At 34.4% G+C, this 26,629-nt stretch overlaps 4 protein-coding genes across 20 annotated transcripts in view; 3 read left to right on the forward strand and 1 right to left on the reverse strand.

The window, feature by feature from the left end:
• Positions 1–149: 149 nt before the first annotated feature.
• Positions 150–5,928, forward strand: LOC132130539 (zinc finger matrin-type protein 1-like). Of its 2 annotated transcripts, none has more exons than XM_059542268.1 (7): positions 150–396; positions 1,932–2,038; positions 2,136–2,225; positions 2,306–2,438; positions 2,535–2,792; positions 3,431–3,521; positions 4,252–5,928. In XM_059542268.1, exons 1-7 carry the CDS (start codon positions 267–269, stop codon positions 5,204–5,206), a joined length of 1,764 nt encoding a protein of 587 aa, XP_059398251.1. In that variant the 5' UTR covers positions 150–266; the 3' UTR covers positions 5,207–5,928. The 2 variants fall into 2 exon arrangements, with proteins under 2 accessions (XP_059398251.1, XP_059398252.1); XM_059542269.1 differs by having other exon boundaries at positions 2,547–2,792; positions 4,252–5,927.
• A 3,332-nt stretch (positions 5,929–9,260) lies between these two features.
• Positions 9,261–13,230, forward strand: LOC132130381 (uncharacterized). Of its 2 annotated transcripts, XM_059542083.1 has the most exons (7): positions 9,261–9,529; positions 10,752–11,102; positions 11,663–11,749; positions 11,832–11,918; positions 12,237–12,270; positions 12,630–12,682; positions 12,802–13,230. In XM_059542083.1, the coding sequence occupies exons 1-6, from the start codon at positions 9,484–9,486 to the stop codon at positions 12,646–12,648; spliced, it is 624 nt and encodes a 207-aa protein (XP_059398066.1). In that variant the 5' UTR covers positions 9,261–9,483; the 3' UTR covers positions 12,649–12,682; positions 12,802–13,230. The 2 variants fall into 2 exon arrangements, with proteins under 2 accessions (XP_059398066.1, XP_059398065.1); XM_059542082.1 differs by lacking the exons at positions 12,237–12,270; positions 12,630–12,682; positions 12,802–13,230 and having other exon boundaries at positions 11,832–12,229.
• Positions 13,231–18,383: 5,153 nt separating this feature from the next.
• LOC132130415 (uncharacterized) lies at positions 18,384–21,591 on the forward strand. The gene is made up of 6 exons (XM_059542120.1): positions 18,384–18,494; positions 19,258–19,566; positions 20,021–20,113; positions 20,225–20,326; positions 21,063–21,102; positions 21,209–21,591. The coding sequence occupies exons 1-6, from the start codon at positions 18,422–18,424 to the stop codon at positions 21,252–21,254; spliced, it is 663 nt and encodes a 220-aa protein (XP_059398103.1). The 5' UTR covers positions 18,384–18,421; the 3' UTR covers positions 21,255–21,591.
• Positions 21,592–22,721: 1,130 nt separating this feature from the next.
• The window catches only part of LOC132130846 (calpastatin-like), a 31,227-nt gene continuing 27,319 nt past the window's right edge, over positions 22,722–26,629 (reverse strand). For 11 of the 15 annotated variants that reach the window (XM_059542686.1, XM_059542685.1, XM_059542684.1 and 8 more), the window contains 10 exons: positions 26,426–26,539; positions 25,955–26,059; positions 25,764–25,868; positions 25,279–25,371; positions 25,127–25,168; positions 24,851–24,976; positions 24,678–24,761; positions 24,449–24,481; positions 24,004–24,109; positions 22,722–23,888 (listed from right to left, as the gene is read on the reverse strand). In XM_059542686.1, coding sequence (XP_059398669.1) covers positions 24,011–24,109; positions 24,449–24,481; positions 24,678–24,761; positions 24,851–24,976; positions 25,127–25,168; positions 25,279–25,371; positions 25,764–25,868; positions 25,955–26,059; positions 26,426–26,539 — 801 coding nt within the window. In that variant the 3' untranslated portion in view covers positions 22,722–23,888; positions 24,004–24,010. Of the gene's footprint in view, positions 23,889–23,968; positions 24,110–24,448; positions 24,482–24,677; positions 24,762–24,850; positions 24,977–25,126; positions 25,169–25,278; positions 25,372–25,763; positions 25,869–25,954; positions 26,060–26,425; positions 26,540–26,629 lie in introns of all 15 variants that reach the window. The other 4 variants (XM_059542677.1, XM_059542676.1, XM_059542680.1 and 1 more) reach the window with 4 other exon arrangements.

Genomic DNA, 26,629 nt, shown 5'->3' on the forward strand with positions numbered 1-26,629 from the left:
TGCTTACCACTGTATTTATAATTTGCTTCATACAGCAACACATATTTATTTTTAGGCTTTTAAATATACTAGATCAATAGCATAAAAACACCAGATGATGGCAGTAAGCATATGCTTAATTCTGTGGCTGGCACGTAAAGAAATCTGATCATACTGCGCATGCGCATATCAACCTCCCTTGAATATTTTAACCATTGCCATGTAGAGCTCTTTGGCATTTTTAGCTTAATCAGCTACAGTTTTGATTTATTTCCAGGTATAAAAAAATGTCCGAACTTCTAGCTAGTGTATCGTGTTCTCCGCAGTGTGCGGAAACAGACAAAACCAAAAATACAGACGATATCAATCCAGAAACAGTACAAAACACTAACACCAATATTTCTCAGGTTGAAGAAGGTGAGTCTATCAGTTGAAACCCTTCAAAAACGTCAAAAATGCAGTCATGTGGAGATTATTTGCATCGAATGCTTGTGTTTGAGTTGTTTGAGATGGATTCATGGGTGGTAATAAAGCTTAGCAAGCCAACAAGCTAACGTTAGGCTAGGCTAAATATTAGTATCCATCATTCACCTTAAACAATCACCACACAATCCCTTTTCAAAAATCTGTTGTGTTGTTAAGTCGATTTGCACCATACATCGGCTGAAAATACACGTTAAGACAAAACGTGGTTTTAATTAATCATACTATCGTGTAAATCGATTATTCGCAGATTAAGCAACAATCTAGCCAAGAAACGTTAGAGAATGCATTTTTATTAGCCTCATAATAATCCTCCGTTGCCATTGTTATGGAAAGTGACAGCTCGTTTGTGAAATTTCAGAACGTTTTAGTGCTTGTTGTTTATTTTTATTTCTTGAACTAATGTAATTTAAATAAACTAGTTTCTCAATATATAGGACTTGATGTACCTGTTCTTTTAGACAGTAGTACAAAAAGTTGACCTTAATAAATGCAAATTTAGTTATGTTTTTATGCAATTTTAGGAGCCACAAACTTGCAACATTAGTGTCTAGATTGAGCTGATAGTACAATGACACATTCAGGACCAAACTGCTTAACCAATTGAAACTTTTTTATGCAAATAATAGACGTGGTATTCAAGTTTGACATATTTTACAATAACATAAGCATTGCTGTTTCATTTAAATATATATGTACATTGCAGCATGGCATTCATTAAAATAATGTATAATAATGCATTCAATTAAATAATGTAAAAGAATCCACAGAATGCACAAATTGTCTCTATAGCTATGCACAGCATCAAGAACATGTAATTTATTGGGCTAGTATTATTATAGATTATTATTTTTTATTTAGGTTGAATCAATTTAAATTATTATTTATTTATTAAATTTTTTTATGGACGTCATGCCTAGATTCAGTTGTAACATATAAAACTATTGGTCTTTAAATGTATTTGTATGATTTTATAACAGATTTTTAATATTGGTCAATTATTAGTTACCAGGCATAAAATGAAAATAGTTGTCAATGTGTCCTTAAAACTGTTAAATTATATTTTGTTTTGTTTTAGTTTTTTTTTTTTGACTTGTTATACTAGTCTTGCACCACAAAAACCTGGTACATTATTACTAGTATGCTTTGCTTACACACATTGTGCTTCATTCATGAAGAACACATTTCTCTGTAAATCTTTAATCAAATTTATTTACTGCTTGATTATGTTACTAATATTTCCTAGAGATAAGAGAGTACAGTAGTGTCTTTTTTCTTGTTGACTAGTGTTACTGAAAGCCTCACACAGTTCCAGAAATCTATTTCTTATCATAAATCATGCTCTGTGAAAATCTGAGCCAATGAGATCATGTTTATATAAACCGCATAAGCTTCCTTGCGCAAAATAATTTTTAACAATATGCATAATTTTACATTATTTTTGCTTTTACTGTCTGATTTTTCTGCAGGGTCTCAGAGCGACAGTGATCTTCTCAAAGGCCTGTTGACAGATAACTTCTGTCACATCTGTGAAGCAACCCTGCTTTATGAGTCCCAGAGAGTTTCTCATTATGAGGTTTGTGAGGTTGTTTTTCATGCAACTGTATCAGGTTTTTTCAGGCACCTTTAAAAGGTTGCAGTCATGTTTCTAACGTTGGTTTCTATGTTGCCAGGGGAAAAAACATGCACAAAGAGTCAGAATGTACCTGCAGAACAAGAAAGCTAAAATAAATAAGCCACGCCAAGATTGTGGAGGCGTTTTGGTATGTAACAGATCATACAGAATATGCATATTTTGCTTTTAAGTGTGTATCAGCTTTTAATACTTCATGTTGTGTTACAGAGAGGTCTGTGTGCACAGAAGTTCTGCGAGCTGTGCAACATGGTATTCAGCTCTCCAACTGTGGCCAAGTCGCACTATGAGGGCAAAGTTCATGCCAAGAACATGAGAAAAACAATTCCTTCTCCACCTGAAGGTAAGTATAATCAAACTGGAGCCTGTTAAATTTTAGACTTCACCATTGTGGGCTAAAAACCTGTCATAACTCTATTTTGTTATATTCAACTTTCAGCGCCCGTCCTAGAATCCACAACTCCTGGTGTCCTCCCATCAGAGGCTGCTGTGCTGAATCAGATCAGTCAGGAGCAGTACACTTCTGGCTCGGGCGATCAAGAGGTGGATCATAGTGACCCCAACAAGTATTGTACGCTGTGCAGCGCTTCCTTTAACAATCCTCTGGTCGCACAGCAGCACTACATCGGCCGGAAGCATCAGCGGAACAAGACCCGGCAAGAGATGCTGGACCAGATGGGGGAACAGTCAGAACATGGTATACGCTAATATACATCAACATTGGCCAATTTATTAATATTAAAATTCATTCAAAAATTATTCAATAATATTTATGATAACTTTATTACTTACCGTATTTTTTGGACTATGAGTCGCACCCAAGTATAAGTCGCATCAGTCCAAAAGATACGTCATGACGAGGAAAAAAAGCATTATATAAGTCCCACTGGACTAAAAGTCGCATTTATTTAGAACCAAGAACCAAGAGAAAACATTACCATCTACAGCCTCGAGAGGGCGCTCTATGTTTTCAGTAGGATATGGTGCACGAGCAGCATAGAGCGCCCTCTCGCGGCTGGAGACGGTAATGTTTTCTCTCGGTTCATGTCCCATTAATTTTGATAAATAAGTCGCACCTGACTATAAGTCGCAGGACCAGCCAAACTATGAAAAAAAGTGTGACTTATAGTCCGGAAAAAATATATATTTAAGTTGAATAATTATATAAAGTATATAAAATATAAATGTTTTAGGTTGTCGCATGTAATCCTTTCATGTAAACAGAAGTATTGTTGTGCTCAGCGGTCGTTTACTGATATTTAAAGAACTTAACATTTGATATTTTCTAATGATTATTACCCTCTATTTTGTTTTTTTTCTCTCGCACACATACAGCGAGCTCCCTGACTTGCCCGATTTGCTGTCTGACGCTCAGCTCAATAGAGATGTACCAAGCACACATGCAGGGAAACAAACACATTGTCAAGTGAGTGACATCGCTCTCATTGGTTATTTTATCTGATCCCTGTTTTTATTACAGCCATTAGGATTTGGGTCTTGTTTTAGGAGATAGAACTTAAGTTTACATTAGCATTAGGTTGATATATAGGTCAGGCTGCTTAGTCAGCAATTGTCTGACAGTTTTAGATTATCAAAAGTGTTGGCTGATAACCAACGTTGTTGGCTTTTTAAATATTTTAAATAAATCAGAATGAATCTTGTTGACATTCTAAATATGTATTCATTTGCGAAATTCAACCATAGATTCTTCTTTTTAATATAATTCTTTTTCTATTTAGTCTTAAATATTCTCTCTGTGCAAATGAATTAGATCAGAGAAATACAGTTTGTGTCACATGGATAAATTTCCTGTTGACTTTAGGTGGAATTTGAGTATCATTAAAATATTTATACATATTACAATTATTTCTGCATTTTATTTGCATACACTTTAAAAAAAAAAGAAAAGATTTTTAAAGCTGTAAATTAAAAGATGGGAGTATATTTGACAAAAAAAATACCTTTTTATTTATTTTTTTTATTTAATCTTGTTACCTGCAATTTCTTTGTAATTCTATTGAGAAATTTACTAGCAATTTCTTTTTGCTGGAAAACTCAAATTTGTCAATCACTTATTTACATGCAACTACTTTTATCTTAATCTGCTTGTTATTAGCCGTCCAAATCAGTGAAATGGCATTCATCTTTGCCCTTAGGGAGAAGAAAGTCATGGAACTGTGCAAATCTCAGAAGAAAGTGTACGACTCCTTCCAGGATGAGCTGGCTGACTACATTCAGGTGCAGAAGGCCCGGGGACTAGATCCCAAAGCAGGGCCGGGTACCATGGGACAAGCAAACAAGGATCTGGAAGAGAGTGTGAAAGAAGGTCCACAGAACGCAGAAGAGATGCCTCATCCTGGCAAGCTGGTACCATGTTTCCCACCCCCTGGTTTCCCTCAACCTCACTGGCACCCACACTTCCAGTCTCAGGTCAATCAATTTGGCTTTGGCATGAGAGGCCCTGTCCCACACTATCGGCCGGGGTATATGCCCCATATCCGTCCTCCTTTCACACCTGGTCACCTGTGTAAAAGAGGAAAGAGCCCCGAATCATTTAGCTCCTCCTCTTTTTCAGACTCCTCCTCCTACACTAGCAACAGTAGTGACAGCAGCAGCAGTTACAACAGCAAAGAGCTGAAGAAACAGAAGAGGAAGATGAAAATGCGAAGGAAGAGCAGAAGAGACCAGGAGGAAGAGTCGGATACGGAACCAAGTGAAAGGAAAAAGAGGCATAAAGGAGACAGGAGAGGAAGTGCAGAAAGAGAAGATGAAAGAAAGAAATGGAAGGAGAGAAAAAAAAGAGAGAGGAGCTCTAGTGAAGACGAGGAAAGCAGAAGTAAAAGAAGAGCAAGCAAGAAAAGTAGGAGGCACGGGGATGGACAGTATGCAAAGAGACGAAAAGTAGAGGAACTCTTGGTCAAACAAGAGATTGAAGTGCACGAGGAACCACAGGGAAAGATGGAGGAGCACGTAGAGGTCAGGACAGAAGCAAAAGATGGCAAACACAAACACAAAAAAGAAAGGAAAAAAGGAAAAGAGAAGACGAATCAAGAAGACAACAGGACAGAGGAGGAAAGGCTCTGGGATGAGACGATTCTTGGTGTTTCTTAGACTTTTTTTTTTTTTTTTTTTTCTAATGATGGTATTGTTCTTATTAAACTGCACGGGACCTCAGAAAAGCGTTTTTCTGAAATCCTCTAGGCTCCTCTCACTATTTATGCATTCTGAAGAACTATGAAGGCCTAAATTCCTCTCTAAATTCCTTATTAAAGATTCAAAAGTGAAACTTTTGTCATCATTTACTTATCATTTCAAACCCTTAGGACTTTTATGGAACACAAAAGTAGATGTTTTCAAGAATGTTCATGCTGCTGTTTTGCAATTAAGTGAATGTGAATAGAGGCTGTCATTCTCCAAAAAAAGCAGAAGTCAATACAACTTGAGCACTATATTTTAATTGTTTTGATTTTTGATGAGGTACAGATCAAAATAGATTCAAAATAATATTGATGCCTGAAATTGGACATTTTCAGCCTTGCTGTGTCGTGAGCAGAAATATGACATGCAAGAAACTACATACAGAGTTGTTAAAAACAACATTTTTGCCATTTTTATAGCTCGACAACATCCATTCACTTTCACAGTGTGGAAAAGAGCAACATGAACATTATGCTAAACCTCTCCTTTCGTGTTCCACAGAAGAAAGTCATGCAGGTTTGGAATGACATGAGGGTGAGTAAATAATGTGAAAATGTTCGTTCTTCGAAAGTCTCAGGACTACAGACTTTAGGACGTCTCTAGAGCTGCACTTCACTCTTGTAGAAATCACTAACATTTTATACCTTGTGGTGTGATGCAAAAACACTATGTTAGCCATCCTCCATGTCCATATGGATGTGTCCTTCAACTTTCTTCGTACTTTGATCAAATAAATCCCTCCTGCTGTTTATATCAGCATAGATTTAGTATTTATTTTTCAAAAAATCTCTTATACTTGAACCTTTCTTTATGACTCCAGTTTTAGTCTCAAGGGGGCGCTGATTGCCAGCATGTGCGCTTTATGTGGATCTGCTAGAAATGTCTTTCAGGCTTAGTCTCAATGTTCAAGAAAGACATGAAAACAGTAATGAGTTGTCCGAATAGTGGTCAGATCAGCATATTGTAAACACTTCCCTGAATGCGAGGAGCTCAGTCTGCAATCCTTGTTTCTGATGCATTTCTGTGTATGTGTGAAACACAAATGTAACGCCAGGCTCAGTTTGGTGCAGCATATGCTGGAATATGTTTGTTTGCAGGTCTAACAGGTGCATGAGTTGAATGAGGGCACGACTGCTACTCTGTTGACCTCTTTCTTGCATAGAGCTGCATTTCCCTTTTTGATAGTTAACACAATCATGCGTTCATCCGTTTATTTAATGATTCTGCTGCTAAACTTATTTTCAATGTCTCTATTAAGAAATCCTTAACTAACTTTTGGAACACTTTCTGACTGCTCAGGGAACATACTGATTGTGGGAAAATAAATGTGGATATGTTTTAGAGGAAATGTATATTTGAAAATGCTTTAAATATGTGTTCTTAATCGGATACGAAGGAAAAATGGGATGGTTGAACCAGAAATGATTATTTTGTAAGTTACTAACCCTCATCTGTTCCAAACTCATATGGGAGTAGGGATGTGGGCTGGTTAGCTCCAAAAAAAAAAAAAAAAAAAAGCTTCATAAAATAGTTATGAAAGTTGTGTGTGTGTGTCATAAACAGACCAAAATTCCTAATTCAGAGAAAATGCCTTTTGCTGTCTGCCTTTAGATGCAACGTGAGACTTGACATCAGTGAAAGTCACCAATTTCAAGACAGTTTCCAATATCGAGGCAGCCCGTTTGAAAATGATAATAATTGCATAATAGTTTTCGTTCTCATTTTAAAGACATGGATCCCCGGTGTTACCTTTCAATATATAAAACAGAGTAGCCCAGTGCATTGTTCAATATTTGTTCTCTTGTACTGGTTAAAATAATATATATATTTTATGTTTTTGAAAGAAATCTCATATCCTTACCAATGCTGCACTTATTTGATCAAAATACTGTAAAAACAGTAATATTCTGAAATGTTATTTCAATTTAAAATAACTGTTTTAATATATTTAAAAGGGTTTATTCCTTTAAATTATTCTTTATTATTCCGATTTATTCCTGCGATGCAAAGCTGTATGTTCAGCATCATTACTCCAGTCTTCAATGTCACATGATCATTCTAATATGCTGATTTGCGTTATTCTAAAATTTATAAGTAGTGTATAGTACATGGAACAACATGGTGGCAGAATTTTCATTTTTGCATGAACTATCCCTTTAAATTGCATGCAGAATCAACTCTAATGTTTGTAATTCTACTAAACATGTTTTGATCTTCAAATGCACTTGTATTAAATTGTGGATCTGACACCTGTAGCTTCAGCTTTTGTACTTCAGAACTATATATGAACTTTTTTCCAAGTCTTTGTAACTGCGGAGTTGAAAGCCCAAACTCGTCGACAGCCGCACTAAAGCATTCTCTCGAGCCCCCTGAGATCTCCTGTTTTCAAAGAATCGTGTGGTTCGGCTCCCTGTGTGTTTGCCGTGCCCTCGACCCCCGAGGCGTGTGCATCTCCCACATCCTCTCCTCTTCACGACCCCTCCACAGGCCCATGAGCCCCTCCAGCACTCCTCGAGAGACGAGGGCCAATGAACGCGATCTCTAACTCTTCAGCTCAAAACTCCCACACAAGCCCCTCGGAGCTTCAGGCTCCAGAGTCCCACACACTCAAAAACTTCATTAGTGCAGTTTATCTCAAATATGGAATGGAAAATAAGCACATTGCATGGTTTTGAGTTGAGAAATATTGGGCTTCTGGATAAATACCAACAATTTGACTTTGTGTGCAAAAACGGGCCTGCAGTTTTGTTCTTCGGGGATGTTCGGTGTTACTGTCATAATGCTATGGTGGAATTTTTAGTGCATATTAATGAACAAATCTTTATTCATTAATTATTATGAACAAAATGTGTATGTCCAGCCTAAAGGGTTTGAAATAAACTTATTGTGATCTGCTCTATAAATACATGATTTCATTATAAAGCGGTTTTACGCAAAAAAAAAAAAATGCATTTTCAAAATGTTTTCAAAAAATGCATGTTTAATCTGGGTTTATCAAGACAAAGTTGAAGTGTTTTTTTTTGTTGTTGTTGTTTGACCTTGCATTTTCAGTTTTCTTCATCAGTAATTAAATTCAAAGCGGTTGTAACTTGTTTCAGCTTTACTTTAACTTTTCTCAGCTGTAGATATATAGGCAATTAAACTTGAGACATGTTGAGATGTCATGTGTTTATACAGAAGATATCTGGGAGAGCCTTATGGCACACATTTTGGGGGCATAATGTGACATGATAAAAAGCAACACTTCGAGATGAAATGTATTTTGTTTTCCACAGTGCGATGATGCTAATTATATGCCACCATTGGTAAAGTTTTTCAGTATTTATTTGGGTATTGCTTAAGTGATTTTATCTGTATTTTCTTCATTAATCTGCATTGTCAGTGTGTTTAGTTGAATGTTATTAATGTCAGTGTTTTTATATTATGTGTTTGATTTGAGGCAGTGCCAGCTGTGGTGCTCTGCGGACAGATGCAGATGTTTCTCAGGTCACACACCTGCGTTTGGGTTAAAGATCATTTTAGGATAGACAGCAAATGTGTGTTTTGTTTCAGAAGGACAAAGTCCTTTAATTTTTAATAACTATGAAAATAATACAATGACCAGTGGATTTTTCTAGTTTTGTAAAAATGTAGAGTTCTAGCTATTGAAATTGATTGTCAGATGCTTTAGATCTCAATTGTGAGTTCATAAATGTTCATAAATAAATTAAACTATTTCAGTTGTTGAACTTCAGCAACGTGTTGGTTAAAATATAAGTTGACGTCTTCAAAATGTCTTTTAAATCAACTCTACTCTCTAAATATTACTCTAAAACTATTTAAAAACCTAAAATGGATCTTAATTTATGTATTATTTAAAGTGCAAAATCAGCTACATGCTGAAATATGAATTTGTTCTTCAGTGGGTTTATTAAAATAATACCTTTCAATGCTTTTGCATGTGCAATAGTCAATAACTGCCATTTACTTGCTAACGAAACTTGAAATTTGTGTATTTCCGAAAAGTCTCCTGATTTTTCCTTAATCTTTTCTGTTTCCTCTGACTCATTCTCTGATAGGCTGTCAGTAATTGGTTCATTGGCCCCACACACTGCAGGCACTCCTTTCTGTGTGACACATGAATAACTGAAAGGAAAACACAGACACTCAGTTGACAGCTCACACACACACACACACACACACACCCAAGGATGACCCTCTCTTGCATGTGCTTTTGTTTGTTCGTATGGATGGCAGGTAAGAACTTATCTTTGCAGTATATTTTAAGAGCTGTCAAACTCTGAATGTGATCCAACCTGAAACATAAGTACTACAGTGAAATATGAGCTCAGCGTGAGGAAGTCTGCAGAGGTCAAAAAAAATTGATGACTGTTGTTTTATCTTTTGTTTGAATAATGTCATAAATGTATGTGTCGTCCTGTGAAGATGGTATTTTTAAAGCATCTTTTAAAGTAATGTATTGTGATGGTATCGATGCTTCGCTGTAGGCCCAGAAAAGTTTGGCATCCTTAGGCAATTACGAGATGTCTTGCATTTTAAAACAAAGAGTTGATGCAACTGTTTGTGTATTTTGCTAAGACAACACTTAGACATTTAATAATATATAAAAGTTTCTAAAAAAGAAACAGAATTTTTATCAAAGGTGTTTTATAATGAATTACAAGCCACACTCAAGGTCTCTCACACTCAAGATTACGTGGAATAACAGATTGATCATTTGCATATAAATATATTTTAATGTAAAATAAATATGTATATGTATTTATATATATATTTATATATATATATATATATATTTCTCAAAAGGCTGACTATCCATATTTGTATTTAACTATTTTTGGTCTGGTCTGATTTGTTTTTTGCTGGTTTTCCAGAATGATCTACTCGATCTGTCGAAGTCAGTGTTAAACAAAAATTGGTTTTCAACTGAAATCAACCTATTTTGGATTTCAGACCAAACTGAATATTGTATTTTATGTGAATGATTTTTTCCCCCTTTCTCTGTCATATGAACTATAATGTTTTTCTTCTCATGTATGAATCTATGCCCACATAGTGTCAAGGTGAAAATGTGTTTACTCCCAGGCACTGATAAGAGAGGAAAACTATTTTGCAAGAGGATATTGCCTACAGTCCTTTTGTCTATTCAGGTTCCATTCTTGCATAACAAGGAAATTACTGACTTACGTTTGAGTGTCTAGTTCTATATGGTCTATTGTGAAAGGTACTCTTTTTTTTTTTTTAAACCTGTCATCTTTTACGATTGTACTTTCAGCATAGAAAAAAAGCTGAAAAGTATCTGATTTAATTCTGTTTAGAGTATATCATTGCCCTTTAAATAGGTACCATTCAGACACCTAACATTTTAAGGAGCTAAACTAAATCATTAAACCCAAAAATAAAAATGTGCATAATGAACAAAGCAGGACTTATGACTTTTTCTTTGTTTCTCCTAAAGTGTCCGCGCTGCCCACCTTCCAAGCTACGTCGTCTGTTCTCTACGCCAAAATCAATGGCTCGGAAAATCTGTTATGTGAATGTCCAGATCACTCCTGCCAGGAGGTTTTTTGGTACCGATACCTTGAGAAGACAAAGAGTCTTCAGTTCCTAGTCTATGTCAACAGCGCTGGCAGAGAGCTCCATGGAGAACAACTGAACGTCAATCGCTTCAAGGGCTCCGTGTCCTCTGGACAGAAGGTGGTCTACACCCTGCGTATAACAGGACTACAGGAGGATGAAATCGGCCTCTATTCCTGCATGTTTAAAATTAAGAATATTATGCCTGTTGGATATTACATAATGCCTGGAGGTATAGCAGAGCTCTCCATCTCTGTTTGGTCCCCTACCCTGTTTTTTGTTTTTGTTTTGTTTTTTTGTTTCTTTATAGTGTGTTAGCTTTGGTAAGTGATTGAAGAAGTTAGGATGAAGACAGTCAAGAAGACCAAAGTAATGAAACTGGGACACCTAATGATGGTTTACAGAGTCACGTTAGTAAAATCACACTTGCATTGAGCTTTCCATCCCTAAAGTGAGAGGATCTGGTGTGAAGTTGGAGATGTTTCCAAGTAAAATCAAAAGCAAAATCTTGAAATAAATGACTAATCAGAGATGCAGTCAGTAGAGAGATTGAAATAGAAGAGAAGTGTTCAAAGATTCCGAGTTGTTTGGCCTGAGAATCCCAGAGTTCTGTTAGTTTTAGCAATCTTGACCTGTCTGCGATCTTCTAGTCTGGAAAGTTCATATTAATTGACTTGGTTGTCAAGTTGCTGGACACACTGGGTGCAAATTTCAAATCACCATAAGATGTTTATAAATAAATCTATATGTATCTATGTTCTGTCTTGACATTCTCTTTTCTTTGTTCTTCAGTGAATCCTCCAACAGTTCAGCCGCCAACTGTTAAGACCACCAAACCTGTGAAGATCTGTCATTGCAAACCCTCCAATTCTCCTAAAGGTGCGGACTGAGCTGTGCTGTTAGATGTTGCTGATTTTGTGCTGTTTTGTTTTTTATTGGTTTAATTGGTGTTGTGTTGCAGGCTGTGAACAGTTCGTGCTTTGGCCGGGCATTGGTGCTCTTCTGCTTTTGGCCATTACACTTGCGGGCACACTTTACTACTTCAGTCGTGAGTGCACAAACTCACACACAGAGCTCACACATGTCTTTGTAACATACTGGTACATCACAGTGGTCAATGAAAAAGCTTTACAACTTTCACCATGTGACATGTTTACTCTCGCATGCACTGTTTCAGATGTTCAGAAGTCTATTGTCAGAGTATCAGAAGCGCTACATCACAGTGCTAATAGTTAATTAACAGTATAAACTGTTAACGGTATGATAAAAGTGAAATTAATTTAAATAGGAATTCTGTGTAAAATTTCATATGCATGTCAAGTCTGCCTCATAAATGTTTTCTTTTACAAATACATTGGGACCACAGGTCTACCTAAGAAGTGTCGACATCGATTTACCAAGTGAGTCAAGAAATGTTTCAATCTGTTGCTTTATAATGGGATTTTCAGTATTTTATAATTATTATTATTATTATTATCAAATAATTAAATGTTATTTCTATGACTAAAATGTCTCTTAAATGATCTGTGGCTTTGTTTTGTTTTTTGGCCATGGAAATTAGCAAATAAACAGAGGTTATTGTTGGTTATTTATCATTTGCGAAACTGGCGCCTCGCATCAAAGTCCTTTACGTAGGTGTTTGAATTGGTTTTATTTTCGACAGTTAGACATCAAAGAAACTTTTATAAACACTTAAATCAGTTGTTAGCCTATTTCTGTCAGTATGATAAGCTTTAAGAGACTTTTTAATGCTGTCTAGGACGAATCCATTGCGTTGAGGTGGAAGAACACACTCTTCATGTCAAAACAAATGTAAGCATCTACATTTGGATAAAAACATGACTTACCTTTAAAAAGTTCAAAAACAGTCTTTGTCTTAAATATAATTATATAATATAATTTCTTTCTGTTTTTTTCTTCTTCATTTGCAGGCAGTGGTCTTTTTTCTCTCTAAATTGTGGACCCGTAGAAGGAATTCTGGAATTTTGCCATGGCTTCACTTATATCAAATACGTTGGGTTTTAGAATCTAAAAATTGTGTAAATGAAAACAATAGCTTAAATTTGGAGTTTAGTGTTTCATCTGACATTATTCAACCAACAGTCCACTCATTGTCTAACTTGACTGAACTAAACCAGAGCTGAACATACCACCAGGATCACCAAAAAAAAATTAACCCTAAACTTGGACTAAACTTGGACTTAATCGAGCTTTAAGTTTTGTTCTTGCCAGCACAGCATGTTTAATATGCGCCTGAATGTACAGTTTTCTAATGTTCTTTTATCTCGTATGCTGCCATGTTTTATGCTTTCATGTTATGCTCATCAAGTTTAAATTAAATGAGTATATTATTGAGTGTATCTGTGAGTTATTTCTCTGATGGCACTTGTTTGTTTTGTAGGGGTTTTATGGTGTCCCCTGTCTTACATATCTGAGGGTGTGTTGGTTTATGTGTTTGGGTGTTATCAAGTTTCCTTCTCTGAAGGCGTGTGTTCCCATTATGAAACTGTATTTGATTGACACTGTCTCATCACAGCTGGAAATTTGAATTAGCTTGAAATATTTGTTATGTGTCAAGTCAGGGCAATAGACTACCTATATGTACAAGTTCATTGAGAATGTGGTGAACAACACCTGTGGTTACTCTGCTAGGACACCTGTGAGAATTTGAGAAGAAATGACTTAAAAACACCAGTAAAAAACCATGGTAAATGAACAAATCTTTTATTTTCTCAAATACAAGACAGATATGGATAAATGTGACATTTAAAACTAAAAGGATCTTATACAGGGAAAAACAAAACAATCAAAAAATAAATAAAAGATCTGTCAAATAAAAAATGTGAATATGAGAGCAACTGTGTTGCATGCCATTCAAGTTGAATGTGCAGCTGTTCTTCCTGATACTTTGAGGCAAATGAACAAACCTCTTCCTGTGCAAAAGACAGAACATTATCTCTCTCGCATCGCTCGTTCAACTTTGAGATCCTCGTACTACACTAAAACAAAACCACCACAGAGAAACCACAGACCTTGCCGCATGGAGAGCGTCACAGGCACAGACACCTAACACAAAACCTCCATTACACTGTTTAGTTCAGTCTCTGTTGTAAAGCAATATTTTATCAAAATGTATTAATTTTCCAGGACTTTCATAAAATTAAATAAAATTAAATAAAAACTAGATGCAATACAACAAAGGTCAAAGGAAAAAAATATATTTTAAAACATTAAAAGAGTACCCAGAAAAGCATGTAACAAATTATTATTATTAATAATTTTATTTCTTTATTGATTGTTGAAAATGACATGTACATTTCCAATGTTTCCACAGAGCAAATATAGTACATTACAGTCATATACAAACACCTAGAATTATTTAATTCTATATAAAAATAGAAAGTGCACAAAACTTATTTTTAAAAATATTTCAGTTACATTTGGCAAATGAGTAATACATCACTACAACTGTGTACAGTTCTTTCAGTCTTCCTAATTTAAAGCAAAGAATGGAAAGTCAGTTTAAATGAGCTGTAGAAATATATGTATTCTTAATAAAACGGAAATTCTCAAATGCAAAAACAAATATATAAAAATTATCTTCCTTGAGGACAAACTTTGTGTTTTGCTTACGATGTGCAATGTTCAGAAAAAAGAAACAAAGTTCTTATTCTTCGTTGTATCTTACTGGCGTTCTCTGTGATCTTGTCTTTACCGGTGAGCATCTGCACAAAACTCGTGAAAGCATCAGACATGAGATACAGATATTTACATTTGACAGAGTCTGATGTATTTTCACCCATTCAGATTCAAAATCATTATCACTGTGTTCAACTGTGTTCAAAATGTACTTTATTACATTTATTACATTTTACATAATCTTTATTACCATGTTTAGTTGAGTTCGTCTACAGTATGTTCTGTGTCTAAAGTAGGTGGAATCCATTTTGAGTCACGAGACCAATACCTTGCACCATGACAGACTGAAAATTACAGTAAATAAATTATTAAATTATAGTTACATACATAGAATCTAATATTTTCAGTTGATTATTAATATACATACAAAAATAGTATTAATATAAATACAAGCTTTACATGTATGATACTTACATCACTTTATTTGTGAGTTTTTAGTAATAAACTAAGGTAACTGCAGATTGTATAATTTAATATTTTATAAATTGTACACACACATTGTAAAACACTGTGAAATGAGATAGTAATTGTATTTTCTTGTAAAATTAAAAAAATCCTTTGTTTTACAATTTCACAAATTTTTCTAAACATTATATATGTGTATAGACACACACACACACACACACATTGCTATATCAAATGTATGTTTACAAGCTTGTATTATTATAGTTTTTTTTTAAACATCCTTGTGATTAAACAGAATCATCATCCTGTGCAATAATACCGTATTAAATTATGATCACACAGCTATTTGTAGCAATTCATTAATTGTAGGAAAAAAGAGAGAAATATGAAACAAGTCAGCACTGATAGACATAATTATGAGGGAGCTATAAAAAAATCCTGTCATGAATGTATTTCTGTGAAGTGTACAGAGTGCAAGTGGCATTCAGAAACTGGCAAATAAATGCTTTAGATTTTCTGTTTCTTATTACCTCTCATTACACCTGTACACCTCTCATTCGACTTTTTATGTCAAACACCACTGAAATAAACATTGAAGTATCAGGTTGATTCTGCATCGTCTAAACCTTATGAGAACTGATTAAAAACAATTCAAATGGACCCCATGAAAAGCATGTCACTCACATTTCTAGAGCAACTCTACTTAGTTAGGGTTTTTAAGAAACATTAAAGAACCTGAAGGAAAAATCATTAATTATTTCAGAAATAACTGAATTTAGCGCATACAACACTGAGACCAAAAGAAAAGTCTCAGCTGAACTATAAGTTTAAAAAACGTTACCAAGAAACCAATTCTACTTACATCAGGGTCTGATCTGTTGTAACTAATGCCTCCCCTGTGCTTCAGTTTGATGGATACAGTGTTTGAATCACCTGAACTGAAGAGAATCCTAATGCTGCAGTGACTGAAAGTCTGTTATTACTGATCACTCTCTAAATCGAGCTCTCTGGAGTGGGCAGCTGTTTTACTTCATGTAATATTCCTCTGTTGTGGTGCGTGTGAGGATGAGTTGGCCCTCTTTCTCCAAGGAATCCCCAGGTAACCCCCATCCCCCTCACCTCCACCTCTGTCTGGGCTGTGTTTTGGCCCTGAGACCCACAGCTCTGAGATCAGGTTCTTTTGGTGAGTCAGACAGGGATCCCCAGGTAAGAAATCAGTGAATGATGAGAAATTACCCAAACTGAGAAAGTGACTCAAAGCTACACGGGGCCATGGAAACTGAGGGTGGACCGTCTGTTATAAAACATCTCTCCGTTTGACTGGAGGTCTTCCTGAACACCCACCCGCCAGATATGAAAAACAGAATCTCCCTTTAAAGATAGGTCAACTTTTTTAAAATGTTGTTTTTGATTAAAGGTGTGAAAAAGAATGTGTTCTTTCTGTCTTCATTTTCAGGTTTTTAGCAATGTACTATCTAAAATCAGTACTGTATCATTAGGTCAGATGATCACAAACACTGAAATATAAATTAGAAAAATTTATGAATGTTCTTAATTTTTTATAATAATGTACAAAAAATTAAGTAATTTGTAAGATAATTATTGTTGTTTTGTTGCATTTTTATTATATAATTGTATTATTATTATTTATTTTGATTTATTTATATAGAATATAAATATCTTGGAAACTGTAATGTTGCAAACTCATATTGTACAACAACAACGATAATAATAATAATAATAATAACATTGAAAATATTAATAAATACATTATTATAACAAAATGATTAGTTTTGTTGTAGCTTTATTATATACTGTAACTGTATCATTATTATTATCATTATTTTTATTTAGTAAATTTGTATTTATTTATATAGAATATAAATATATAGGAAACTTTGTAATATTGCAAACTGATATTGTACCTATGTAAACAACACCACCCTCAACAACAACAATAATAAAATTGAAAATATTAATAAATACATTTTTTATTATTTATTATAACAAAATTATTAGTTTTGTTGCAGTTTTATACTATTATAGTATTATTATTGTTATCATTATTATTAAATTATAATATAATAATAGTTATTTGGTTGATAATAAGTTATGCTATTATTATTATTTAATAAAAAAAAATATAATTTTATGTATTTTATAAAAATAACAGCATTTTTATTTTATTTTATTTTATTTTAACAGAATCTGTATACCTGACAGGTTCGTCAACAGATTTGTTTTTGTTGCTTATATCGTAAACTCATATTTCCACTGTGTTATATCATGACCTACGTGAATGTTACGATAATTTCCACGCGACGTAAAGATAGGCTAAATGACGTCAGACCGCGTTGCGAAATATAGAAGAGAGGGGGCGCTGTTGCAGGTGATGTAACTGTGTGGGCAACATCATTCTCACCCATTCTAACATTATTTGGAGACTTGCTGAACGCCTACAGAACAAAGCTGGTCTGAAGCTTTCTTACAAAGCGGTGAACATATTTCCACTCTTCTTGAGAAACATAATATTGTGATCCTGTCATGACGTCAGGTTATACTGCAGACCTTTTTGAGTATTATTTGAGATAATATGGCACAAACACACTTTTAAAGCAAAACATTTCACAAAATTAAGGCTTTAAATAACATACAGTCTCAAATGAAGACTGGCTCATCAAAGTGAGGTTAATTTCATAGATGTGTTATCCATGTCTAAAATATAGATTGGCATTTTTCATTCAGCATTTGTAACCGTAGTGTAGGCTATATCCTGACTACGATTTTGTAAGACGTGTTTAAGTGAATGTGAGTGAAAGAAACAGAAAATGTCTTTGAAAAGTGCGTGAGAATATTCACTCTTCATGTCTACTTTTGATCATAAAAACATGAAAGAACAAATCGTGTGGACGCCATTAACAGAAACATTCCGTGCACCTATGTAATAGCCTGTGTGCGCCCTAACGTCACATTTTCAAAGATGACTGAACGTTACAGGGCCAAAGTCAGCCACCGAAGCTACATGCAGGGCCCCACTCAGAGTGCGTCACATGCGGTTTGACGCGCGAACAAAGAGCTGCGCGCGCCTGTGCATTGGCTCGTGCTGCGCTACTGGTGCATGCAGACCCCCTTCAGGTGCACGCATGCTGCACCACTGCACTGACAGGCTAACAAGACACTTACTCAACAACAACCACCTGTTTTATAGACCAGATCTTAAAAATGATCCACACTGATCCGGATGTTTATCATTTTCTACATATAATAGCCCAATATTCTGACTAGAATTCTACCTCATTTGGTAGAGGTAGACATTTAAATTCTTAAAAACAAATTCTGAGTTGAAAACCATGAAAATGAAAGTCGGGGTTTGGGAGGGGCTAATGGGGAGAATTTTTTTTTTTTTCATCCTTTTAGTTGTTTTGTTCCTGGTGTTATAAGAACTAAATGTCTGCACTGAGAATTGAAAACATGAATCAAATATGCATTGCATTTTGTGTGATTTTGTCCCTCTTCAGTGGTAAGTTAAAAAATTTCTTGTATATAACATATTGCAATTAGATTATAGGAAATGGTTTAGGTGTGAAAGTGTACGAGATTGACAGATGGCTTGCGATTATTTGAATAGAGCAAATCAAATCCAAGTCAAATAATGACTCAAATTTAACCTAGAAGTTAATAAGTGTACTTTATTTTATATACAGCAAATTTACAGTCATTTTATTGTGGGCTTTATATCTGTAAAATAATACTTTTTTAAATTAAACCTTTAGTCATTTTTAACATAGAAATGGAATATGATATGTGTATATATATGTTTTTTTATTTTTTATTTAAGCTTTATTTAACCAGAAGAGTCCCATTGAGATTAAAAACCTCTTTTTCAAGGGAGTCCTGGCCAAGAGACAACAACATTTACACAATTATAAACATACAAAGAAACATTAAAATAACACAGGTTATGAAAAACAATTGCACATATGTATATATGTATGTATGTATATATATGCATATATATGTATGTATGTATGTATATAGGCCTATATATATATTATATATATATATATATATATATATATACACACATACATACGAAGAGCTAGGTTTCAGTAAATTCTATACTAAAACAATTCTACTTTTGCATCAAGTGCAGAAGAATTAAGTTAAGACTTGTATGATTTTTTAACAACCACATGAATAAAATAATTGTAGTTTTTTTATTGAAATCTGTTCTAGATGAAGTCTTCTTTAACTTCATCTAAAAAAGTTTTCTTTGTCTCTAGGGAACTTTGCAAATATCGTCTACAAAAATGGAGACGTGGTACCAGTCAATTGTGACCCCAAACAGCCCGGCGTCATTACATTCTGGTTTCAAATAAAAACAAGTGGTCCAAAGTATTTGTTCACTGTTAAAGGCACAGATGTAAAGAGTTATACCGATGATAAAAAATACATAGTGAATACAGGTGGTAAGGTTAGTTTGGCCATTCAGTCTTTCAATAAAAAGACAGACAGTGGTTTCTACACCTGCGCAGCCATGAACAACAATAAACTCGTGTTTGGAGAGCTGACTGAAATTAATGGAGAACCAGGTGAGAAAACACTTTTTTTTTTAAAACATTATGATATGAACTGAATTATTTTGTTTAGTGATCACATCTGCATTTGCATGCAGTCTCTTTTAAAAGAGTCACGTAAAATCTACTGCAAAAATGATTTTCTTTATTCAGTTTTTCACATATAACGTACAGTAAAAAAAACATTTCATTGAGAACCAAAATTACATACAATATTAATTTGGTTTCATTAATCATTTAATGTGTATGTGTCTTGAATTAAGTTCTTTTTTTGTCTCATTGACAAATTGATTGGTTTTGTTGTGAGTACAGATTTCACAAAAATAAAAAGAGAAACAGTAAGGTTTATGTTTAAAACATACAATGTTTGATTCTCAAATGTATCTTTTTTAAGGTTGTTTATACATTTTCACTGAAAAAAATTTAATCATATATGTGTATAATCCTTTTGCTTATATCATTGTTATAGATCCAACAACATCATCTCCAAAAATTGCTCCATTACCATCGACAACAACACCGATGTCTACGACAAAACCACAGTGTATATGTCAAAAAAAAGGTTTGTTTGACTACATAGCATATATGTATACATCATATATATATATATATATATATATAAAATGTGTGTGTGTGTGTGTGTGTGTGTGTGTGGACGTGTCTATGTTCACAGTCAAGTCCAGAATCAACTGTGAGATTTGGATATTGTCATCTCTGGCCTCTGGTTGTGTTCTTCTCCTTATTCTGCTGATCATCACAATTTTGTACTGCAACCGTAAGTCACATCCACCTTTAAATCATGAATACTGCAATGGATAAAGGTCATTTTACCCGCACATTTTTTTCAAAATTGATTATGGACCATATAAGTTTTGGAACAAATAAGCAATTGCTCACAGTTACTCTTATATGATTTCGGTCTTGAATGCAGTCAATTAAATAAAATCCGCAATTATATAGTGTCACAGGAATCATAAATGTGCAAATTCCATTTGCAATGGTGAGAAACATAGCTGCAAGATGAACCTCTGGCTGTAAAATATTCCATACTACATGATTATTTATTTAGAACAATTAAACTATTCCAACAGACAAACACAATAATTTATAAGAATAAGCTTTATATTACCTACATTTTGAACATTATATTATTAATATGCACATACCTGGAGTAGAGAGCACATTTGAAAATGTGATCCTGCAAATACTAAACAAATGAGAAAGGGGTCTGGTCATTAACCGAGCCCCTTGGGAGGACACTAATTTAAATTTCCATTTCCATATTTCCATATATAATATATGCATACATGTTAATCACCTATATGCATATATTTGCAATTTACTCTTATGTTCATAGAATCTGCTTTGATTACTTTTGGATTTATTAAGAATTTGGAAATCTAAAAAAAAAAATTATATGTGATTTAATTTATTTAAAACAATGTGTCACTGGTGTATATATAATATATATTTATGTAAAAAAAATTGTCAAATGTTTTATTCCTCTCCAGGTTTAAGAACAAGACGATGTCCCCACCATTACAAAAGACAGTAAGTCTTGCGTGTTTTTTTTTTTTTTGTTTTTTTTGCACACTGACACAAAGTGTCATTAATGCAGTACATTTTCTGCTTAACAATCCCAATTTCTTATTTTCAGACCCAGACCTGCTGGCCATGCAAAACTGCCCAACAACCACTTCTAGCTCCAGTAAAGTCACAGGAAAATCCAATACTGGTTCAAGATCTCAATTTCTTCTCAATAAGCAAATTTAAAAGCAGTTTGTTCCTTCATTATTATGAAAATGTTTAAGACATCTCTGTTTCTTTTCCAGTGAGTTTACACACTTTTTATAATCATTATGTCTTTGTATCTTTTAGGGTTTCATTTGATACTATGACAGCAATCAGACTGTTTTTTTTATCTTAATCTGTTCCTAGTTAAATATTTTGTGTTTGCTTCAATGTAGGCTTATTAAAAATGATGTCAAAAATGATTACAAAAGCATTTAAAGCTTTAAATTACATCATGTTCAGTGTCACGTTGCAATCTGTACATTGTACATTGCACATTGTAATCTGTTAAAAAGAGAAATCTGCCATCTGCTGGCTACTAGTGATATAAAGAACCTCAGATCATTCTCATCCTTTAGCCTACACTGTGCTCAGAATATAATCATCACAGAACAACATTCCTGTTGCTATCTATTTCTATATTCATTTGTAACTAAAGTTCAGTTGCAAATAAACAAAACATGAAGTGATCATACCATACAACCATATCAGTGATGTAAAGAATTAAGGTCTTGAATATTTCTCTCTTACATTTTGATTTGTAAATAACGCAAAGTTGGTTTGTGGCAGAGCACCACCATGTGGCCAATAGGAGCAATAATTAATTGGGTATGCTATATGATTCTCAGAGGTTTGTAAACGCAAAGTGCTCAAACAATGCAGACTGTCTGTCAAATCAATAAATATAAACATATACTGTACAGCCACAGTGTTTCAGCGGACAAAATGTTACTATTTTCTTTATTTGCTTAGTGAACAAATTTAACAACAAATCATTTTTTTTCCATTCTTTTTTTGTTCCAGTCTTAAGAACAAATAAATGTCCCCACAATTGCATAAAACAGTAACAGTAAAACAGTCTTGTGCTTTGATCAAATTTAAAATGCAGCGCACTTTAGAAGATTTTAGTTCTTGTAAGATAATGAAAATCATTGAACAACAGTTCAGTTTCTGTTCAACAATCTCAATTTCTAATTTTCAGACCACAAACTAGACCTGCTGACCATGCTAAACGGCTCGGCACCCCGTTATAGCTCCAGCAAAGACACATGAAGGTCCAGTACTGGTTAAAGATTTCATCAAGTTATCAATACATAACGTTAAAATCAGTTTTATAGAATCTCTATTCTACAGAGCCTTAAAAACATTTGATTTTAGATAATTTCATTGATCTCTCTTCTTTGCATTTTCTTTGTAACCAAAACATTGAGAGTAATACGACAAATCAGAATAATATTCTATTGCTCCTGCTGAAATAATTTAATTTTCATAGCTTGATCTCACAATAAATACTGTAAAAATGGATTAATCAGTCCGAATGGTCTGAATTTATGTTCTCTGTAAACACACAACCAAAAAATAATATACCTGAGCCCCTATCATCAGTACACCTTTATTTGAATAAAGAAGATTTGAAGAACAGAACATTCCAAACTAACAAAAAAGAAGTTATTTTATATTTTAAGTAACAATCCCTTCTTTAAAATACCATCCTGTCACAATGACTTATACACAACATCTTAGAATGCATTAGGATCTGAATCTGTTCAACATTTCATGATGCTGTTGGGTTTAAAGATCATATCTCGGTTTTCTATCATCAGCTATGAAAGCTATTAGAACATTTTAAAGCATCGAACAGTGAGCACTGATGTTAAGCAAAACGGCAACGTTGTGGTTGCCCTTAAACACAATTGAGTTAAAGTGAAAGTGAAAGATTCTGACTTTGCCCACCACATATAATGTAACATCTGTTGACTTACTAGTGGTTCTGAAAATACATTTAAAACCTTGAGCTTAAGCTACAAAAATTCCTGAATCACCTCCAAAATCAAGTGGAAAACATTTTAAGAGTGCAACATGTGCAACACAAGTTGTTCGATTATTATTTCCCAAGGCTTTTGTGATAAATGGCGCACATGGGGCGTTTAGTGTTTGCAATATTATTTTACAGTTATTTTCGAAAGCATCCTTGAAAGTGCACTTCAGGAAACAAACTACAAAGAAAATCACCTCCCATATAAACCTTTTCTGACTAGAATCATTATACAGACATTCAATAGTCAAAAAGACATCATCACAGTCATCTGCTGCAACGATGGAAACGATGAATTCATAACCTACGGCATCTCTATACACTAGTGTCTCAATAGATCCTCAAAAAGCAATAGACTGGCATCATAAAAAAAAAAAAAAAAAAATATTGTATATGGCATGATTTTGTTTTTACTGAGAGAAGAACGACATCACAACGCAACACCAAAATAGATGACTGAAAAAACAGAACAATACATGCTTGATGTAAACATCCTTTCCATATATACATGTTCTGTAATTCACAATGAGATAAAAGATTGTTATATTAATTGTTGCTTTGCTTTAGGAGAAAAGAAGGAGGGGGTGGCTCTGAAAATACATGTTTAAGTGTCTCTGTTAAGCTATAATTTTTTAAGTTTGGTTCCATGTACACCATAAAATATATTCATTGACTGAGCAGCTCCCTTTAATGGTTTCTTGTGTTAGGGATGAGACGACACACCATAAATCTGAAAAACAAATATATGGATAAACATATATATATATATATATATATTTATATTTATATATAAATAAAAATCTTACTGACCCCGAATCTTTACATGGTAGTATAAACATACTGACGTGTGATCTATCTTTTTCCGCCCTTTGTGGAAGATGATGGCACCACATCTGAGCTCATTTTACCAGGCTGCTTCTCTGTGGCTGATGTATCTTCTACTGACTGTTTCTGGGACACAAAATCAGAATATTAAGTATGCAAACCAAGTATACAATAATTTCATGCAAGCATGTGGTGGAGAAATAGGAAAGTTGCTTTGTGGCAGAGCACCACCTTGTGGACACTAGGAGTAATAATGAATTCAGTGTGCTGTAAATGCAAAACGTTTGAGAAACAGACCAGCCACAGTGCAGATTTCCAGTAAATATGAACATTCACAGCCATGTGCTTGTGGTTCAGCCAATGGAAAAGTGACTGAATGGGATTTTTCATCCATGCTTCCATTAATGAGCCAAAGCTATAGCATTAGAACCAAATTCATGCATTTCATTTCTAAATACAACCTACCTTCGGTTTAGACTTTGGTTTTGCACCCTTTCCCTGTAATCAAGATAAAGACCCCAGATATAAACTGGTTTGAACCAGTATGAAAGGTCAGGGGGGGGGAACCTGCTGCTCTTGCTGAATCGGCATGCAGTTTTATCCTACTTTTTATTACTTTTTATCCCTTGCCTTTTTTATTAAAATGTTAGACTTCAAAAGAATAACAAATGTTAAATTCAAATGTGGTTTTTACCTTTGGTTTGCTGTCTTTGGCTTTGGGGTCAGTCAGGTTGGGAATAATTTTTTCCGCCAGCTCATCGAAAACTGGACCTGATGCCTGTAAAAAGAGATAAATAGAAAATATATAACACAGAATTTGTGTAAAGAATTTAGAGGGATGTTACTTGTGTAGGTTTGCCGTGGTACCTTAAATGTTGGCGGCTGTGGTTCAGGGGTGAAGTGTTTGGCCTCAGGTGCTGAGGGCTTCACGGGCGCTACTGCAGAAAAATCACTAGACAGCATGTCAAGGGCTGTTGAGTCATCGATTGATGTCTGAGAAATGGACAGACAGACAGTCAAATGTCTACAATGATTCTTAATGATCAAAATGATAGAAATGCAGTTTTTTGTTTACTGAAGATATGTATACTTCTTATAATGGTACATATAAATCTGTATTAAATCATCTTTTTCATAAAGTACCGGCTTTGGTTTGACGTCTTTCTGCTTTGCTGCTTCAAATGCCTGGAGTGAAGACCGAAGAATAAGTATCAGATTTTTCACATCTTTAGTTTTAACTGTCTATAAATGAAATCTATTGGAATATGGAAACATAATGGAGAAAGGAGAGTCACCTTGCGGTCTTCCTCTGTGAAACGATAATCTGGTGGAAGTGTGTCCTCTCTCTCACCTGGTTTATTCATTCTCTCCTCAACTATATTCTTTTCCTGTGGTGAGAAAATAGGTGCTGAGAACTGCAGGATATAGTAGTCATTATTTATCTTGCATCACCATTTTTCACCTTCCATTTAAACAGAGTTAAACAGATTTTGCTGCTGAAACTTTTTAGCAGCATATGTAAATATGTGCATGTAAAATGAGCATCTTTGCCAAACAAACACTTAGGAAACTTGATTAAAGTGGACTTCAACTGGTTTTTCCTAATACTGGAATACTTTGAAAGGATATGCAGAGCGGCAGGCACCACACAATGGCAGGAAGCACAAGGTTTGGAGGTTCTTCTCACATATTACTCTTTAATAAGGTGTTTTTTTTTTTCAGCTTAATTTCAATAAATGGTCAAAACATGGTTACTAAGGGTTAGTAAAATGGCTATTACCTTAACAACATCTTTATGCGGGATAGGGGCAGGCTCAGGGGCTGCTCTAAAGTCTGCTAGAGTGTCTGAGAGGGCATCCAGAGCTGATGAGGTACCTTCTGACAACTTCAACAAACAGTACAAGACAAAATGTCAGTACAGAAGTGAGAAAATGTATATTATGTGTAAATCTGGATAAATTAGACATTTACCTGTCTGCCAGCGTGTTGTGGTCCAGAGACGGCAGACTGAACTTTAGATGCAGAAGAAGGAGCGACAAAATCACCTGCAAGAGCATCTAAAGCAGAATCTGAAGGCTAAAGAACAGTGAGAAAAAAGATTAGAGCGGTTAAAATAAACATTGATATTTAATATATACAACCATTCAAAAGTCAGGTTTCCAAAAAAAAAAAAAAAAACTTTTCAAAATTGATTCTAAAAAAAAGAAAAAAAAAGTTTATTCAGCACCAAATGAGCAGATAAGAATTTTAAAACATATTTAAACAGAAAACATTTTAAACTGCAATAATATTTCACAAAAATAAAATGATCAAATTAATAAAAACTTTAATCTTAACGACCCCAGACGTTAAATCTCATTGCAGTCTTGGACAAACATTTGAGATATTAAATAGATTTGATTTGTGATTATTGTTTCCTATGTGGACGTCCATGCATCTCACCATAGCGGGAGACTTAGAGGAAGGACAAACGGGGGTCTTGGCAGACGATGCTGCAAAAGGGGATGTAAAATCACCAGACAGAATATCCATAGCTTCATTAGCATCTAAGGAGGGCTGGGACACAAGAAACATCCACCAATCAAATCACAAGATCCAGCAGCAGTGACCAATCATGAAAAGCATCCATGTCTTAATGACTATGTG

Source organism: Carassius carassius, chromosome 47 (assembly GCF_963082965.1).
Source record: "Carassius carassius chromosome 47, fCarCar2.1, whole genome shotgun sequence".
NCBI lineage: Eukaryota > Metazoa > Chordata > Actinopteri > Cypriniformes > Cyprinidae > Carassius > Carassius carassius.